This window comes from Stegostoma tigrinum, chromosome 32 (assembly GCF_030684315.1).
Source record: "Stegostoma tigrinum isolate sSteTig4 chromosome 32, sSteTig4.hap1, whole genome shotgun sequence".
Taxonomy (NCBI): Eukaryota; Metazoa; Chordata; class Chondrichthyes; order Orectolobiformes; family Stegostomatidae; genus Stegostoma; species Stegostoma tigrinum.
Window position 1 is genome coordinate 12,611,479 of NC_081385.1, and position 16,660 is coordinate 12,628,138.

The window sequence follows — 16,660 nt, forward strand, 5'->3', positions numbered from 1 at the left end:
TTATTCATATAGTTGACTTTATTTAAATGGAAATTTTACTAAGGCAGTGAGGATAAATGTTTATTGCAGGCTAACAGATTTTAAGGAATGTGTGATTATATAGCAAAACAAAACATGACATTTAAAGCAAAAGGCAATACTTTAATGGCTTGAAATCATTTCACATTGAACGGAACAGAAATGATCTACTTTTGCTGAGCTCCAGCAACTGCAGGCTTTTCCTCTCGGCTGATGGGCACAGATCGCTCAGGAACATCAGCCAGCTTCCTGGGACCACAAATTGTAAGAACTCCATCTACTGACAGGGAGCTGGTGATCAGAGTTGGATCAACTCCTGTTGGAATCTTGTACTTCCGGTGAAATTCTCTAGAAACATAGCCATGTTCATCCTGCAGAATAAAAGATTTGAGAATTAAAGACAGTATTCAATCAACTTTTCTATGGATTTTACAAGAGAAAAACTCATTCCATTTTCTTTTTGACTATCTCATACCCAGTCAAATAAACCGTAAGGCAAAATACCACACAACCTAACTTTCACAAATTAACTTTCTCATTCATCAATGGGACAGTTCTGGAACTTTGGCAATTGTTTGAAATGCAAAGTGAAGGCCATTGTGCTCCCTTTCAGTGAAACTCCTTAAATTCTTTACAGGGAGTGCAGGTATTTACCACAGAATGTTTATATTTGTCTATAAATTCATATTTTATTAATTTACAGTGGATTCATGTTTGCAGCCATGTTAAATTCTGAGTATGGTGTTTATATATCAGAATTGTGAACATACAATTCAGACTAACACCTTTTCGACTGGATAAATATATTTTGCAAATACTCAAGAATTTCCAAGCACTCTAATTTGTATAAATCCAATGTAAAAGGACATGAACTGATAAGTGACTGGGTGGAGGAAAGAGAAAATAACATTTGCGACATGAGAGAATACCCCTCCAATGCTGCATAAATTTCACATTCTACCATGAGAACTTTGGTTTCAATGGAATCTGCTTGAAGTTAAGACTGCTAAATATATCACATACTTTATTCCCAAAAAATATTATGTACAAATAATTGTTTTAACACTCAATATAATAATGGCAATGCTTATCAAAAATAATTTATTGACCATGAAGCACTTTGGGGAAGTCCTATTATGAATAATGCTATATAAATGCAAGTCACCACAGGCCAGTAAGATCATTGTTTTAATATATATTTTGAGTTAGTTAATCTCATAGAGCCATAGAGATATACAGCACAGAAACAGACCCTATGGTCCAATTTGTCCATGCCAACCAGATATTCTAAATAAATCTAACAGTGTTTACCAGCATTTGATTCCTATCCCTCCAAATCCTTCCTGTTCATATACTCATCCAGATGCCTTTTAAATTTTGTGTTTGTACTATCCTCCACTACTTCTTCTGGCAGCTCATTCCACAGACGCGCCACCCTCTGTGTGAAAATTTTGCTCCATAGTTCCCTTTTATATCTTTCCCCTCTCACCTTATACCTATGCCCCTCTAGTTTTGGACTCACCCACTCCAGGGAAAATACCTTGTCTATTTACCCTATCCATGCTCATGATTTTATGAACCCCTATAAGGTTATCCCTCAGCCTCCCATGCTCCAGTGAAAATAGCCCCAGTCTGTTCAGCCTCTCCCTATTGCTCAAACACTCCAACCCTGGCAACATCCTTGTAAATCTTTTCTGCACCCTTTAAATCTCACATCTTTCCTATGGCAAGGAGACCAGAACTGAACAGGGTATTCCAAAAGTGTCCTAACCAATGTCCTGTACAGCCACAACATGACATCCCAACTCCTATACTCAATGCACTGACCAATAAAGACAAGCATACCAAATACCTTCTTCACTATACTATCTACTTGTGTCTCCACTTTCAACCTATACTCCAGGGTTTCTTTGTTCAGAAATATTCCCCGGAAACTTACCATTAAGTTATTCATTCCTGCCCTGATTTGCCTTTCCAAAATGCAGCACCTCACATTTATCTAAATTAAACTTCATCTGCCACTCCTCAGCCCTTTGGCCCATCTAATCAAGATCCCATTGTACTCTGAGGCAACTTTCTTTGCTGTCCACTACACCTCCAATTTTGGAGTCATCACCAGTAGCCATTTTTTGCAAATGTTTTTCAATCAGCCTGTTCCAAGATGCTCCATACCTCTGGAGCAGATGGAACTTGAACCTGGGTCTGCAGGCTCAACAGTAGGAGCACTACCACTGCGCATCACAAGAGCTGAACAACAATGGACATTGAGTGAAGGCAGAGTTAAACTCATCTGTGATGCCCACAACAGTCAAACAATGTGCCAATTATCAATATAATGGCTATTGTTTGAACAATGATCCCCTAGATACAATTCAATCTTGAAATGTTAGATATTAACACAGGATTCACTGTCAAGGTTTTTGGGGTTATCTATAGAACTTGGCCATATTGCAGTCTTGCAACTAAGTTCCGGGAATGATTCTATATTTAATTTTGTGCAGCAAGGGCATGTGATGGCTTAGTTCAGCATAAAAGAGTGCTCAATTGCTACGTTTCAGTGGAGCGATAACATACCAGTCCTCAATTTAGACTGGCCTCTATTGGAGTATCTGTTGGCTTGTTACACTGAGCCAATTAACTTTGTCATAAATATTATACTTTACTAAAACAAATTTTGGCTTTTTCAACATCCATACTGGTACATTTCAATGTTTTTTATGATGGTTAGGAAATTTGAGAACATTTCACAAATGAATAAGAGATGTTAAAATGTTGTTAACGTATCTGGCATTGCTCCAATGATAATAGATCCAGTTAATATTTTTATGCACCACTACAGCTGTGAGCAGTACCTTCTGTAGTAAACAAAGTTACTAAGTTGGTTGGAATAATTCCATTAATAAAGTTGTAATTAGAGAAATCACAAATCCTTCATTTTGTGTAAAATTGTGGTCTGATTTGGTGTGTTTTCCTTCAGTTGATTTCGAAATCTGATTATGGCTAGGTTTCAAATCTTGATGAGGAATCATATATTTAACCACTACAGTTTCAGCTGTCAGCCAAATCATCGCCCAGCAAAGGAATCAGCATATAATTTAACAGTCTCTCACTCAAAATATGCTGCATTCAATTTAGACCTGACCAGCAATAAGCCAATAAGCTATCCCACCTGATGCAAGTGGCTGCAAATATAGGACAAATCAAAAATAAAGCAAAGGTAAGGAAAAATCTGAAATTGTACCTGGCGTTCTTCATGCTGAGCTTGTATTTCAACAAAGTCACCCAGAACTTTCACACGGATTTCTTCAGGAGTGAAATGTTTGACATCAAGGTGAATAGTAAATTTATCCTTGTCCAGTCTCAACTGCAAGAGAGACAGAGCACAGCACATCTATTTAGGAAAGAATGAATGTCAAATTCCTAAGCTGTCTTCTTGACATCAATATTGGGAAGGTGATAAGGTGAACTGGGATCATGAATTTCTGCAGCTCAACACTAGTGGCAGGAACATCTCTTTCAAGATATTATTATAATACATGACCACTCACAAGCCAAAGTGTCACAGTAAAATTCTAATCAATTTTTCATTAGCTTTAAGTTTCAACCATCATGACTGCCAGAGTGCAATATGTGAAAACTATATTGTTCTTTATAAACTATCATACAATACTCGCTATAATTAACAACATAAAGTTCTATCCTGAAGAATTATTACTGAACATGAAACATTAACTATTTTTTCTACACAGATGCTACCAAAACTGTTGAATTCTCCGAACAATTTCTGTTTTAGTTTCTAATTTCCAGCGTCTGGGTTGCTTTCTTTTTGTTTTAAATACTGCGGTTATCCAAGTAAACTTGGGCTGAGATTACCAAAACACCTTAATCATCTCCCGTGAATGTTCCATGTTTAATAAAATCCACGCTGCTACATTAGCTTGCAAGCCACCGGTCCCTTGAAATTGCACCGATTAATCAGTCCTTTACTTGACCTCTCCCTTACAATATACTCCCCAGTGTGAATTCAGGTATTTTCCTTCTCCACTTTAGCAACGTAAAACATTCTCTCCATGACATAAAACAGTCTTGCCTACTGACTTATGAACCTACAAGTTTTATATCTGAGTTCATATCCCAGTGTAGAATTTGGAAACGTACAATGGAATTGCATAACAGATGTTTAGGTTTGTAAGAACATCAGGCGGTATTGCTCCCCTCTGTGCTGGAATTCCTGAGATTCACTTCTAATCTGTGAAGTACTGCTGAGGGACAGCAAATGTATAAGATAAACTAATAGCTTAAAGTAAACATTCACTCCTTCCATCATCAGCACATTCAATCTAGAGAATGCTTATTCAACAGCACCACTTAAATCTAAAACTTGCAACTGTTAGATGGAATTCTTAATCTAATAGCACTGTGAAAGTGTATACAGTGCATAGATTGCAGTAGTGTAAGGGTAGAAGATTCGTAGTTTTCTCATGTGCATCTAGAAATGCATAATAAATGCTGGGCTTGCTTATGATACCCATAGTCAAGAATTAGTGTAAATAAACAATGGATTAATGAAAGACCAGACTGTGATACATTAAATCTCAACAAGATAGCAGGGTGTAAATGCAGATGATTGAAAGCTAAATTTAAAGCAGTAGGTATACATTTTATTAAATTACAATGAACATTTGGAAAAATCATCATACAGGTTAATGGAGAAAAAAAATTGTGGTTATTCATCATGCAATTATCAGCTGTGAAAACAAGTTATACATTTTCTAGCCATTCATAGTCTTTTTTTGAATAAGTGAAGCTGTCTTAAAAAGGCTTAGGTGGTGGATGGCGTGCCGATTGAGCAAACAGCATTGGCCCGGATAGTCTGGGCATGAAGTGAGTATCTCAGCAGCCTCAACTTGTGTTTAGTAGATGATGGCAAGGCTTTAGGAATTTGGGGGCTGACTGCTGGCTGGCTCAAGAAACTACAGCATTTTGTTCTGGGCTGAATTGCTCGTCAATTTCAATGGTAGAAGATTCAAAGATGGTCAGGTCAACAAATGACAAGGAAAGGTAGTTAGACTTTTATCATTAAGTAGTGACTACCTACTGCTTGTGTATAAATCTAACTTGCCACTTGTTGATTCAAGCAGATGGTAATGAAAAGAATCTTTCTAGCAATAAGCACTAAAGCAATGAGTTCTAATGGTCCAACTTTTCTCATTCTGAGCTTTAAATGACATAGATTCACAACAATATTGTCAGAGGTGTCAAATGTATCTGATCCCTGGTAGATCATGAAAAGGAGATGATCACTCTTTTCAGAGAGTAACTAAGTCATCATAGAGAAAGAAGAAGCAAAAATCAGAGAATAAGATTCTTCTACACAAGTCCTAGCAGCTTGCCGGGTAATGGTACAGAGAAATTCAAATTTATTTTGCAATTTCATAACATTATTTAATTTAGATATCAGGATAATTGAGGGCACAATATTATGATTTCCATTAGCCGTAAATTGTTCCATGGTAATTTGTTGGCCAGCTTTCAGTGGGTCCTACCGGAACATTCTTTTCATAAACAACATTCTGGCATGTAAACTCAACCCACAGAGCAAAGAATAAATAAAGTCATATGAACGGACAGATTGAACTGCACAAAGGCAGACATTGTTGAGAAATGTTAACTCATTCTAACGTGAAGCATTTTTACTAGAATTATAGAGAATGTACTCAGATAATATAAGGCCTAAGGTTTCAAACTTTAAAACTTCAAACTTTAAAACTTTCTTAAATTTAATTTCTAACTTAAAGGACAGGGATACGGTCAATCTCCTATTTACCAGTTTGTTGGCATCTCATGATCTCCAGTAATGCTTGATTGCCCCTACTCCAACTGTGCAACTTAACACAAATTTAGAATTTTGATACTTCTCGAAGACAAGCAATCTTATGGTCTATTTGAGTGAGACTGCAATTGTTTCCAAATATTCATTGTTGCATTTGGAAATAAACCAGAAAACCAAAAAAACTCAAACCTACATCCTACATGTAATATTTAATCTTAAAGCAACTGGCTACTGGCATTGACAATATCGTTTGTAGAAGAGTCCGGTATAAGAACAAAGAACAAAGAAAATTACAGCACAGGAACAGGCCCTTCGGCCCTCCAAGCCTGCGCCGATCAAGATCCTCTGTCTAACCTGTCATCTATTTTCTAAGGGTCTGTGTCCCTTTGCTCCCTGCCCATCCATGTACCTGTCCAAATATATCTTAAAAGACACAATCATGTCTGCGTCTACCACCTCCGCTAGCAACACGTTCCAGGCACCCACTACCCTCTGTGTAAAGAACTTTCCGCGCATATCTCCCTTAAACTTTCCTCCTCTCACTTTGAACTCATGACCCCTAGTAATTGAGTCCCCCACTCTGGGAAAAAGCTTCTTGCTACCACCCTGTCTATACCCCTCATGATTTTGTAGACCTCAGTCAGGTCCCCCCTCAATCTCTGTCTTTCTAATGTAAATAATCCTAAATTACTCAACCTCTCTTCATAGCTAGCACCCTCCATACCAGGCAACATCCTGGTGAACCTCCTCTGCACCCTCTCCAAAGCATCCACATCCTTTTGGTAATGTATGAGTAAGGTTATCATAAATAAAGAGATAAGAAGGTATAGGGAATAGGTGGAAATGTGGAGCAATGAGATCACCCGGGATCTTATTAGCTGGCAGAGCAGCATGAGGAACCAAGTGGCTGACTCATGCTGCTAATCCACATATTTGTATCAGTAAGCATCTCACTTTGTTCCAAAGCTCAATCACAGGTATGTGCCCAATCAGCATCACAGGACATTGACTGCTTTAACAATTACCAACTTGTTAATTTAAGTTATTTAAATTTGAGCTAATTTTTACTATTAATATTTGTATCCTCTTTTTGGAGGATGGAGAAAGTGGGGTACTTTGTAGTTACTTTGGGTTTTGCTGACCAAATACAAGACTGGATAAGGCAACATAGTGATTCATATTTTATTAGCTAAAGCAGAGTTCAAACCTTGATCAATAAATATTTATATTTTAATTAGCTTATTCAAACATGTTAGGATACACCTCTATGACAAGTAGGACTTAAACCCAGACTTTCTGACCCAATGGGAGGAGACTATCAAACTGCCACAAGATACTAAATTATTTTCAATGAAGCTGTACTGATGTATGATGATATACCCTCAGAATGGATAGGACGTGAGCCCTGGTGTAGGGATATTACCTTTGTGCACAAGAACCCCTCACCTTAGTCCTATATGTTACTTTGGAAGACTTATCATGTACCAGTGAATCATATTTATTTGTAGCATTTCCTTTGGTTCTTTTCAGGTTACCAGCAATCAGAGATTTTCTTACTCTTGCTTTCTGGGGAATTAATGTGTTCAGATACAGAAAATTAAGCCTAAGCCTTTGGTCCTCATAACGTGCCTTGAGGTTACAGGGAAAAATCAATATTCCATTAACTTTCCTTTATTTCAATTTGCAGATGGTAACAGAGCTTACTGTTCCAGCTTCGGATTTATTTGTCAAAAAAACTTATTATTTACCATTAATTGCACTAATTAAGTGTATTAATTAGTTATATATTTATGTGTATACAGATTCAATGTAAGAGCTTAAGAAATAGGTGCGGGACAAGTCCAGTCAACATTTCCAGCCTCCAGAGATCCTCAAGGTTATCTTCACTTTCCTAAAAGGCCCCATCCCCCCATTCACAAACACCCATCCTATCATGTCCTTTCATTCCATCAACTTGGTCTTGAATATAGTCTACAACTACTCATCCATAGCCTTCTCAGATGGAAATTTCCAAAGGTCCACAAACCTCTTAGCAAAGAAAGTTCTTCAGAGCTCAGTTTGAAATGGCTGTCCCCTTATTCTGATATTATGTCCCCCCTTTCCTCATTATCATATAGAGATACATATATGTTTATTTTCTTCCACTCTATCATATAGATAAACATGTTTATTTATCTTCCACTTCATCATACAGACCTATGTGTTTGTTACCTTCCTCTTTATTTTATATATATACACACATAGAACAATTAGGCACATTCGTTATTGTTATGAGGCAGGCAACACATCCACAAAGATTGATTCGAGTGGTGAAATTCAAATGTTAAACAAATATTTTAGGAAAATGCCACAACTTTAAGGATACTTTGCACCGAACATACCTCTGATAGTCCAGATTGTACCCAGCTTGGCATCCTGAACAATGATGATGGCATTCGCCAGTAGAAGGGGAAGAAGTCAGGATCGAGGTTTTCCCCAAAATGCTGGTCATAGATACGGGAGGGGAAGAGGAAATTTGGCATGAGGGAGCGCCGTAGCCATGGAGTCTGAACTGCAATGTCCATCTTCACTTTCCTCTAAAATTAGCAGGATGTGTATCAGTGTGGTTGTGCTGTCTTCAGTCCAGGGGCTGGTTGAAGGCCAGTTGGTGTCTCAGTCCTTTATATACACAATGACGCCGAACGTGTTGAACTTTCTGGAAAACTGATGAAAGGCTGATTGACTCTGTCATGTGATTTCATTGTTTAGGGATTTATGTTTTAGGGGGGAGGATTAGAACTGACACAAGCAGTGGACCAGTCTCTGCGTTGCTGGATAAAGCTCTGCTGATCACTCTTTTCCTCTGCTGGCACTGCTTCAGAATGCCACAGAAGATGACCTCATGGCATTTCAATAGGAGACCATTGTACTGAGAGGAATATTATGTTGTTTCGGGTTTTGTTTTAAAAAATGAATGATTAAAGATTTTATTTCCTTTTGTGTCTCTGTCTGATCGTTTATCTGAATGTTGAATTTAAACATTGAAGATGGCAAACAGAAGGATTGCAATTCAGAAATAGACTCCCAGTGATAAGCCTCTGATGTCAACTTTCTGGGTATGTGTAGTTTCTGGCAGTGACTGAATGCTTAACAGAGAATTATCTGGACAGAACTATTTCATTCTCTCGCCGTGTTTTATGTCTTCCAGAGTCTTTAAAAAGTAAGGAAGACTGTAAGTGAAATAATTATCTCATAGAATAATTGTCTCATTTCTCCATACTGAAAAAAAAACAAATTAACCAGAGCAAAATAGCTATTTCAGAAGATGCTGGATTCCTTATACGTCCTTCCAAAATTGCAATGTAAAGTTACTCCAGTACTTACTCTTATAATTGCCCTTAGTAAGGACCGAAGTCGCTAACAGCTGTAATATTAAAATGTGCACTACACTAAAATTAGTACAAATGACTATGTACTTGCAGATAGAATTATCCATCACAAAATAACTTTTAATGGCCAACTTTTAAAAATGTTTCGTTATATTTATTTTCATTGGGACATTCGAAGCATGGTTTTAAAGTTATTTTCTAAAAAGTTTTCTACAGAATTGACACTGCGCACATAGCTGGTCAGTGCAACGACGAGTCTGCCTCAACTTGGAAACCAGTGATAGATCGTTGTGATTTCACGTGGCTTGGAATGAAAGTAACACTTGGATGGTGCTTCTCTCTATGCAGCTGCCTCATGGTCATCCAGGAGAACTCCTTCTCTCGCTTTGTCCTTCCCACGGAAACAGACCCGAGTAACCTACAGAAGGAATTTTATTTGTGAATCCTTACTGACCAAAAGTAGTTCAGCCATTTTTTTTAAAAAATTCTTTATAGATGAAGTGTTGTCGTATGTAATTTTGACCATTCGTCTCCGCATGTTTATAAACTTTTAATTTTACAGGAACTGAGAATGCTGGAGAAACTCGGCAGTTCCGCCAGAATCTGTTGGAAGGGTGACTGGACTTGGAATGTTATTTCGCTGTCCGTAGCTGTTGCCAGACCTGCCGAGTTTCTCTAGCTTTCTCTGTTTTCGTTTCAGATTTCCAACATAGTTCTTTGTTTTATTTCATTTTACAGGTCGTCCTGAGTGGATTCTGAATTCCCTAACCAGAAGACAATGTGAGCAACCCACAACCAGGGCACAAAACAGTATCTTGGAGAGAAAGCAGTGTTAACAGTTCCAGTACAGTCACCTCTCGGGATGATGCCAGACCTTGGAGAGTTTCTCCAGCAATTGCTTGTTGTGTTTCAGATTTCCAACAGTTCTTTGATTTATAAAAACAAGGTCCAGGGTGTAATAGTAGTGAGCATATGTGCTTCCCAGAGGAGATCTCCAGTGGTTTAGGAACGTTCCCATTCTTTCTCAGTGTCCTAGTCTATTTCCGTCCTAGTTTAACAGCCCCCTCCCTCAGGAATGTCCAGACAGAAACCACGCTCAGCTTCCTGAGACGGAGTGACCTCAGTCTGCTGCTGGGTCAGGCTGAACAGACCAGTGTGTTTGGTGCTGGGCTTATGTGCTCGCTGACCCCTACAATGGAGGACAAGACCATCCCACATGCTTACCCGATGAGTGTAGAGTACGAGAAGGAAACACCGACAGTTATCCACGACCAGAACTTCGGGGAAGGTTAGTTTATTTCGGCTTTTGACAGTGAAGTTGTGCGTGACCATTGCATCCCTGTCAAGCACAGCTCTGTGTGTTTCAATAGTTTCGAATCCGGGCTGAGTGAATTTCCCAAAAATCCACTGCTTGTAGTTGGGGCTACAGTAAACAGCCCTGTGTGTTTTGGAAGGACATGTGAATTCTTAAGTGAATTCGTACTAGTTATAACTTCAAATAGTGCTGCAGAGACTCAGCAGGTTTAGCAGCATCCGTACTGAGTCCAGTCTGACTTTTCGCGGTATTTACAGGTGATGTTGAACCCTGCTTAACGCGCCCTCTCTGAAAGTGCAGTGCAGTAGACCATGCATCCAGGAGCTGCTAACCACATCTTCCAGCGTACACTTCTCGCCTTCACCCTACAGCCTTCCGATCTCTGCTTTAAAGCCAGCACTGTATTCCCTGGACCCCACTATCCTTCAAAAATGATCAGAGCTGTACAGTCTGGAGGTGGCACCGAATGGCCTGACCGACCATCTTCTAACGTGTGTGTTTGGTGAGGGAGGGATATGTGCGTTTGAAGATCCGCAGAATACAATTCTGGGCCGTCTGTACATAACTGTGTAACTCCCAGGGCCCAGGGACAACATTACACCCACTAATATCCAGGATGTGCAGAGCGTTAAAACAGCACCAGTAAGCTAACAACATTTAAATTCAAATTTTTTCCTCACTGAATAGCATATCATACTTTTGAATATAAAGTAAAGCATTTTTTAAAAATCACGTTAACTTAAATATAATGTAGTTGGATGGTCTGTACTAAAGCTACACCTCTATGTCTTACAGTTTGATAACCTCCAATACATTTTTCAGGTTTGTCACCAGAAGATATTTTAGCTCCTACATTATACCATGGTTACTATATCAGACCCAGGATCAATAAGCAGCTGGACAGAGGCTTTTCAAGAATTGAAACAAAGCATCATAAATTTCGGGTATTTCTGGACGTCTGTCATTTCCTGCCGGATGAGATCACAGTCCGGACAGTGGACAACCTTCTGGAAGTGTCTGGAAGACATCCGCAGAAACTGGACAGTCATGGGTTTATCTCCCGGGAGTTCACCCGTACCTACATCCTACCCCTGGACGTGGACCCTCTGCTTGTTCGGTCATCACTGTCCCATGATGGTATCCTGTGCATTGAGGCGCAGAGAAAAGGAGATGAGATGCAACCCAAAGTAAACCACGTGAAAATCAATGTGGAGTCGGCACCCATGGTAAAGGACCCTGGGGAAGATACCAGAAGAGAGTAACAGAAGGATAAGTAGCTCCTGCAGTAGGAATGGGAAGACCTTCTGTGATTGATTTTGATAGCGGGCCCTCTGCTGAAACACCAGAGTCTACTCTGGAAAACAGGGAGAAATATTACAATGATTGGGTTACAAGTAAGTTATCAGTTATTTAAAGTTGCAAATAAACCTAGAAAAAGACTAATTTTGACGTATTTTAATATCTTCTGTATTTATAAAGCTACTTATTAATATTAGACGCAAATGAAACCTGATGGTTAGTATCACGATTAATTCATGCCTTTACTGTCTTTTGCTCCTGTTCTCTGGAAGAAAATGACACATATTGGAGAACATTTACAAATGTGCCCCTAGCATCTTCCCAGCTTCTTCACACTTTCATGGCTCAGCCTGACTTGCCAGCTAAGGATGCATCTCTCCAGTTTAACTTTCAGGACTGTTGAGTCTGTCTCCTTTTTACGTTTGTTAGCTAAAAGAAGTACCTATGAGGTATTGAGGCTGGGACCTACCTGGTCTCTGCACCTGGCACTGCACTACTTTCCTCTGAGCTATTGGCTAATCCCTTCTGCCATTTCTGATGTACAGCTTGACAAACCAAATCTATTAATAAACATTTTGACAACTAATGTATCCAAAATGTGTTTATTTCATGCCTGTAATGACAACCATTATTGCTTTTTGGCTGCAATTTTAAAAAGGCACTGAAATAATTGTTTGGGGAATGCTCTCAGCTGTTGCTTTTGCGTAACTTATCAACGAAAAAAATTGCATGGGACAGGTCAAACATTTTTCAAAACGATGATATTAACTTTTCGTTGGCCATAATGCAAGACTTTGAGTTCAGAGTTAAATCACTTAAGGGCTATTTTTAACCTGCAACATTGGCGGCAAAACAAGTAGTCTGCATTGTACTGTTGGTATTTAGCCCACGTGATTTTCCAGTGGGGTCTTCAATCGTCTTTCAGTCATTAGTGATAATAAAGTGTGAAGCTGGATGAGCACAGCAGGCCAAGCAGCATCTCAGGAGCACAAAGTATCAGTTTTCCACCACCGCTAGAAATTAAAATTAGCTCTGCAATGTATTATCCCTAAAAATATAATTCCGTGTTTAAAAGCTAAAATGACCAATGACAGAAATCCAAAATACAAGTAGAAAATACACAATAAGTTCAGCAGCAGCTCATAAATTAGAGATTGATATTTCCAGTGGTGATCCTTCAGTGGATTTGACCAAGGTTTTCTGCTAAAATGGGACTCTGTATTTTGCTACTCAAATTGCACACCGGGGAATTCTCCTGAAAGGGGGTGCCGCTGACTATCAAATGATGTTTCAATTTCTAGTGCCTCCTTTTCTCCTGGCTGAAGTCCGGAAATTGTGTGGTTGCCATTATAGAATAACTTAACCAGCCTTTTGCAAGTGGAGGATCATGCTTGAAGTGTTAGTGCTGATTGAATTGGTGCTACCAGTCCTACATTATTTCGAATCCTTTATAAATGCACTATGACTGAAAACTTATGCGACTATTCTCCAAGGAGCGTGCTACTACATCAATGTCCCACCCACTCCTTCCCGTGACCACTTTCCGCCCCAAGTGTAACACTGCCTGTGGTAACTGCTTTGGTTTATACAGCCACCTATGGACTCATTGAGGCTGGAAGAGAGTCATTCTCATCTGTGAGAGACTAACAACGAATGAATTATTTTCCACTCCTTTCTTACGTGTAAGTATATTGTAACGCAGTAAAATAAGTGACAGCTTTGACTCCAAAGCAGCCTTATCCTGTTTCCGATGGCACCTTCATCGGGATTTTTGTAGCACGTAGAACACTTCGCAAAAGAAACATTAGCGTTTTCTGCAACTCTCTTTCTAAACCTAACAATTTCTTCCAGTTTCTTCTGACTTGGAGGTGATTTTCTCTGTTCAGGCAACCTTGTATATTTTTCTGTGCTTCGAATCTGGACAGACATCAATAATATTTTGTAAGATGCCGATGTAGCAGACGTTGTGGAGAAATGCTTCAATTCCTCTTAAATGAGGTAAAAACAATGTGGGTTATGCGTTTTCACAGACATTATATCTGTTTTCTCCATAAAGTGAGATGGGGATAAAGTCAATTAAACACATTCCATTTTAACAACTGCAGGCACAATTACATCAGCAAATGAAACTTCTAATGGATTCAAAATCACCTTCTGCTATTGCATTGCATAGATTACAGAACAACATATAAAAACAACAGTAAATTCATCAATTGGAAGTGACTCCTCCATAAATAGGATTGCCAAGTATTATATATATCATCTGTTGGAGCGCCATACCCAAGTTTTAAAATAATTGTTAACATGTCTTTATAGACATGCCACTTTTTGACCCTGATCAAGAAATGTTTAATATTGTTAACATAAAGTGGTTTCTATCCATTTTAGTTCTGAACTTCATTTGCAGCTCTTAAACTGTATACCTTCTCATTTCAAAATACAATCCAGAAAATATTTTGCCTTCTGTATTTTTTAAATGCATATGTACTGCATAAAGTAGAATAAGTGAAATATATAGAAATGGAGGACATTTCAATTTAGTATAATGAACAAAATATTATTACTATCACAGTCCACATTTATCTTGGATGCAAATGCTATGAGATTCTGTTTGACCATATTATGCAAATTGAACTTTATATGAAACTTTGAAACGAATTTAGAAAAAAGTGAGTAAACACAATTTTTAAATATGGAAGTAATTCAAATTGTACATTTAAATATTTTCTTTCATTTAATCAGAAGAAAGATGAAAGATCAAAATAAAAATTTAAAGATTAATATTAATTAGTGTCTGAATAAGTTGGTTGCTTATTTTCCCTACTGCCCGGTGTTATTAAGAAACAAAACTGTATCAATTACAACTTCTCATGTCTTAACATTTAGATAATTATTAACTTTCATTTGATTCAACCTACATACTGAAAATATGCTTTTACTGCAAGATAAAATGGCATCTTGCATAATCACAACAAAGCAGGTCTACTAAAGAGAACTTAAAGATAACAAAGTTGAAACATGCATGACCCAAGAGGTACAGCGATGTAATTTTCAAACTTTGCAATGACTACCGGTCTTCTGACTTTCTGACAAATCTAAGTGATGCACTGTCAGTTGTCAAGGGATAGTGGGTAACTCATTGACAGAAGGAATGATACTATACTTGCCTGACTGGCAACTAATTTTGTTTTAGCTACTACCAGTTATGACCATTGCATACCAATTTCTTTCCTCTTGGATAACCTTCGTCAGTGTTATTTTTACTAAGCCTTGAATCTATCTAATTTTGCAAAGAACATTTTTTAAAAGGAATATACCCCAAGATAAGGCTTTGTAACAACCTTGGCTGATTTTTTTTAATGAGAGTATTTAATTTCACCCTATTAGATTTTCAGTGTTAATAATTGTAGTGAATCAGATGATGCACCAATTTATATTTACAAAAGCGGATGTCACCATTATCATTAAAACTAAATTAGATAGTCACTTGGATGAAGACTGAAAGAATTTGGAGAAAGAATGAGGCAGATACAGGTGGAGAGAAATGCTCAAGCTCATTGTTTCTACCCTTTATATGTCTCTGACTCATTATCATAATTAAAGCACGCTTCAGTTGTCCTTTATAGTTAAAAAAAACTGCTATAAATAAACAGTCTGAGATCAGAGTTTAATTGGTATTTTGTAAAGGGAGCTTGCAGATTGGAATATGCTTGTAAATTTTCAGCTCCAGTTCTGAAAAACAGCACGAGGTGACTGACTGTTGATCTATTTATGTGCATTTATCACATTGGGGACAATTTAAAATTAGCTCACCAGATGGGAAGCACACAGGATCGTGGTGAATATTGATCCTATATCTGCCCAATAATGCTCATTGACGTCAATGGAGAGTAAAATCAGGTGTTTCAGCATATTTTGCATCCACTCGTGTATTTTTCCTGAATTAATGGGATAGGTTAAAATTGTGCAGAGTTTGATGATGCTCTCAATGTTTTTGAATATAGTGGAATAACATTTTAGATGTTCTTTCAACTAGTTGTTTAGACTCCTTTTCCACAGTGAAACAGGAGAAAGGCATAACATTGTCAAATCTGGTTATATGTTCCTAACTCTCATTTTCCTTTCCCATATCTTGTTATTTTGTAGCACTGCCGCATCAATAAAGTATATGTTTGAAAAATTACAATGTGAACGCTTGATTTACTTTTATTGCAAATGTGAGTGTTTTTGTGAACCTTAAAATGTGAATATTTCCCTCTCCAATTAAGAGACAACTCTTTTCCACAATTAAGATCACACAACAGAGATGACAGTCAATTTCTCTTGATTCTCTTCCATGCCTGAAGGTGCATGGGTCAAAGCGTGCAGTGCAGTTCTTATAGCTTATTTCTTTCTGGAAAAGGCCACTAGTCTGACGTAAGAGACTATGACTTGAGGATTGCTCATACAGTATCACAAATCATTGACTGGGCTGTTGCTGCCTATCCATGGAGGTATTGGTAGGATTTGCATGTCTGACAAAGCAATGAGCACACCATCTTTGGCTATCAAATTCTGAGGTGGGACTCAAACTAGAGTTTCTGGCTCTGAGGCAGAGGGGCTACCCACTGCACCATGAAGCCCTGATAGCTAGTAGAAAGTGTCAAAAAATTTATATTTTCTGATCTGTTGGTGATTTACTTCCTTGACTTACATTTCACCCTCCTCTGGCCCTTTTCTAAATCAGAGCAATTACTCCCATATCCCTGACTATGCTAGCTTGGAACAAGCTACCAAGAGATGTATGAGGCCTATGTGGGATGTTTTATCCATGACAGTCAATTCCTT

At 38.2% G+C, this 16,660-nt stretch overlaps 2 protein-coding genes across 3 annotated transcripts; one reads left to right on the top strand and one right to left on the bottom strand.

Annotated features, from left to right (window-relative positions):
* On the bottom strand, positions 1-8,630 carry cryabb (crystallin, alpha B, b). 2 transcript variants are annotated; one of them, XM_048562090.2, is made up of 3 exons: positions 8,233-8,630; positions 3,260-3,382; positions 1-389 (listed from the first exon to the last, which is right to left on the bottom strand). In XM_048562090.2, the coding sequence occupies exons 1-3, from the start codon at positions 8,413-8,415 to the stop codon at positions 186-188; spliced, it is 510 nt and encodes a 169-aa protein (XP_048418047.1). In that variant the 5' UTR covers positions 8,416-8,630; the 3' UTR covers positions 1-185. The 2 variants fall into 2 exon arrangements, with proteins under 2 accessions (XP_048418047.1, XP_048418048.1); XM_048562091.2 differs by lacking the exon at positions 8,233-8,630 and adding an exon at positions 3,900-4,033.
* Positions 8,631-9,553: 923 nt separating this feature from the next.
* On the top strand, positions 9,554-15,980 carry hspb2 (heat shock protein, alpha-crystallin-related, b2). Its single transcript, XM_048562277.2, has 3 exons — positions 9,554-9,678; positions 9,958-10,507; positions 11,357-15,980. Exons 2-3 carry the CDS (start codon positions 10,192-10,194, stop codon positions 11,794-11,796), a joined length of 756 nt encoding a protein of 251 aa, XP_048418234.1. The 5' UTR covers positions 9,554-9,678; positions 9,958-10,191; the 3' UTR covers positions 11,797-15,980.
* The last annotated feature ends 680 nt before the right edge of the window (positions 15,981-16,660 follow it).